Source organism: Suillus fuscotomentosus, assembly GCF_016647785.1.
Source record: "Suillus fuscotomentosus strain FC203 chromosome Unknown F5891scaffold_584, whole genome shotgun sequence".
Classification (NCBI taxonomy): domain Eukaryota; kingdom Fungi; phylum Basidiomycota; class Agaricomycetes; order Boletales; family Suillaceae; genus Suillus; species Suillus fuscotomentosus.
The window spans coordinates 1-2,555 of record NW_024540096.1 but is presented as its reverse complement, the minus strand read 5'-3'; the positions used below and the strand labels follow the sequence as shown (position 1 = coordinate 2,555).

The window sequence follows — 2,555 nt, the reverse complement described above, 5'->3', positions numbered from 1 at the left end:
CCTTCGGATAGAAGATAACAGGATTGAGCGACTCGCGGAGGAAACGAAAAAGCGTTTCTCGAGGACAGACAGTCTGACAGAAAACAAGGTACCATAGTGCAGTACACTGAAAGAAACAATGCAGTAGTAGCTATATAGTGATGTCAGAAGAAATCCTGGGACGAAGCCAGACTAAACGAGCACGATAGAGCTAGAAAAAGACGGAATGTGAGCAAGGTCCACGTCGGCAACGCCGACCCCTAGTGATGGTATGTTAGTAATCACAGCGTGTTGTATGATCTGCTGAGTCTGTCGAGATCCTGGTTGATACAACGTACGATGTACTACCTCAGCTGTTCGCATTTGTTGAAGTCTGAACATTCCGCTGGAACACCTGATTGACGAACCTTAATTTTTTCCAGCCTCGAATTCTCGTAACGCATCCGCCATTTGACGCTATTAGGCGCTCCGATGACATTCTATTTTGGTCTGTTATTTCCGGGCACTGGAGAACACCCGGACACAGGAGTGCTTTACGCCCATCAGTCGGGCTAGACTCAAAAAAACGCATACTGCCAGTGTGGCCCTTCACCAAATACCACTAGCAGCTGATGCGGCGGCCCAGCTCAGATCCGCGGGTACATGTGACTGTCCTCGCTAGAAGACGAGCCTTTCGCTCCGATACCGTGGCGCGACTCCGGTATGTACACAGGTTGCTCCGATCATGGCAGCGGCATCCTGAGCCTCGTATGAAAAAGCTCAGTGACTATCACGGTGGTCTTCCGAGTCGGAACTTGAATTGGTCTCCCTTATTTGATTCTCCCGTCCTAATGGCTCCTGATCGTTTGGCAACAGTGCAGCATAAATATGGCAGATCAAATTTTCTGTGCATGCAGAGGGCACTAGCAGGCTCACATCGACTCACAGAATCATGTCGGAAGGCAGGTATGAAGCCCCAAACCTCCGCTAGAAGGTTCCGAAAATCCACGCGATGGCAGAAATCATTACGAAAACTCGAATCATGCATGTACGTTGAAGAGAACCTGGTTGCGGGTGAGCTTTTTGTTTGATAATAAAAGGGCTATACCTAGCATGATCTAGTTCTAGTGCACAGAATCAAGGAACCCAGGTCATACTGTCCCATTCGTGCATGATATAACTAGCATTGTAGCCATGCATGTTTTTACTGTTGCGAGCCTTTAGTTATATGATCACAGACAAAACATACATGATATATGCATGCTATGCATGACCTGGTGCGCCGTGCCATGCTTGTGCCACGTAGTAGTGCATTACATAATTTCAATAAGCGCGTGTCGCTCATTCAATGAATCCATTGATATGACAGGAGGATGGCCTGGATGCCTAGGATGTTTGGTGATACACTCAGCGTCCGCTGTTGGTACCGCAAAAATTACCGAATTTAGTATATCCCTAGGGTGTGGGAAATTCCAAAAGAAGGGGGAGGGGTCTGTGAGGGGTCTTGTTAAACGGTGCTGTACATTTTCTCCCGAGCGGGTACCTCTTGCATTTACTAAAAGTATGCCAGTAACCACATATGACCCCAGAAAACACGTCGGGGTTCACGCAGAACGTGTTTCCAATGTTTCCAGCACTAACTTTCCTGGACACTACCCAAATGAGGACCACTCATGGGACCTCGAGAGATTCAGGAAGGTGCGTCTCGGCCCTAAAGCTCGATCTGTATTCGATTGATCCATGGTCGTGCAAGGATAGGGACTAACCGTCAAAATAGAAAGATTATCGAACCGTACCATCGAATTTGACCTTGTAGGCGTGGATGCATCCATCGCAAATGCTTTCAGGAGAATACTGATTGCCGAGGCAAGTCTGAATTAGGTTTGCAGTCGCGGCGTGATCATGTCTGACATACTCTAGGTTCCGACGATCTGTGTCGAAAGAGTTTACGTTTGGGATAACACATCTGTTGTCGTCGATGAAGTGCTTGCGCAGCGGATAGGCCTCGTGCCTCTAAACATCGATCCGGCCCTCATGGATATGAAACAAAGCTAGTTTTAAAAATTTCCATGGATGTTTCTTTCATGCTAACGTCTTTGACAGGTGCAAATGATCAGGCTACTGACCGCAATACACTCGTGTTTCGATTACAAGTTGCCTGCGAGCGTCGGAAGAACGCGCCAAAAGATACCACAGACCAAAGCAAGCTGTATATCAACCATGAAGTCCTGTCCTCACATTTGAAATGGATTCCACAAGGAGAGCAAGAGATCGTTATGGCAGACAATCCCCCCGCACCTACGAATTTAAACATCGTGCTGACGAAACTACGACCTGGGCAAGAAATTGACATGGAGCTACATGCTGTCAAGGGAGTAGGGAAAGATCATGCGAAATTCTGTCCAGTTGGTGAGTTGCCACTTTGGAGCAGCAGCAGCAGCCGCATGTCTAACCTCCAAGTAATAGCGACGGCGTCATACCGTCTACTACCATTGGTGATTTTGAACCCAGAAAAGCCTGTACCTCCAGAGCTTGTAGAAAAATTTCAAAAATGCTTCTCGGCGGGTGTCATTCGAATAGATCCTCGAACGAAAGCT

General features: G+C 47.6%; 1 protein-coding gene across 1 annotated transcript; it reads left to right on the top strand.

Annotated features, from left to right (window-relative positions):
- Positions 1-330: 330 nt before the first annotated feature.
- On the top strand, positions 331-1,362 carry F5891DRAFT_1095495 (uncharacterized protein). Its single transcript, XM_041363519.1, has 2 exons — positions 331-1,032; positions 1,081-1,362. The coding sequence occupies exons 1-2, from the start codon at positions 591-593 to the stop codon at positions 1,131-1,133; spliced, it is 495 nt and encodes a 164-aa protein (XP_041216135.1). The 5' UTR covers positions 331-590; the 3' UTR covers positions 1,134-1,362.
- Positions 1,363-2,555: the final 1,193 nt, after the last annotated feature.

What these genes read in the sequence shown, in the direction of transcription:
- F5891DRAFT_1095495 (XM_041363519.1), top strand. Translation starts at nt 591, where the DNA reads ATGCGGCGGCCCAGCTCAGATCCGCGGGTACATGTGACTGTCCTCGCT. An exon ending in TGAAGAGAACCTGGTTGCGG is followed by an intron (nt 1,033 to 1,080) that starts GTGAGCTTTTTG and finishes AGCATGATCTAG; the next exon opens with TTCTAGTGCACAGAATCAAG.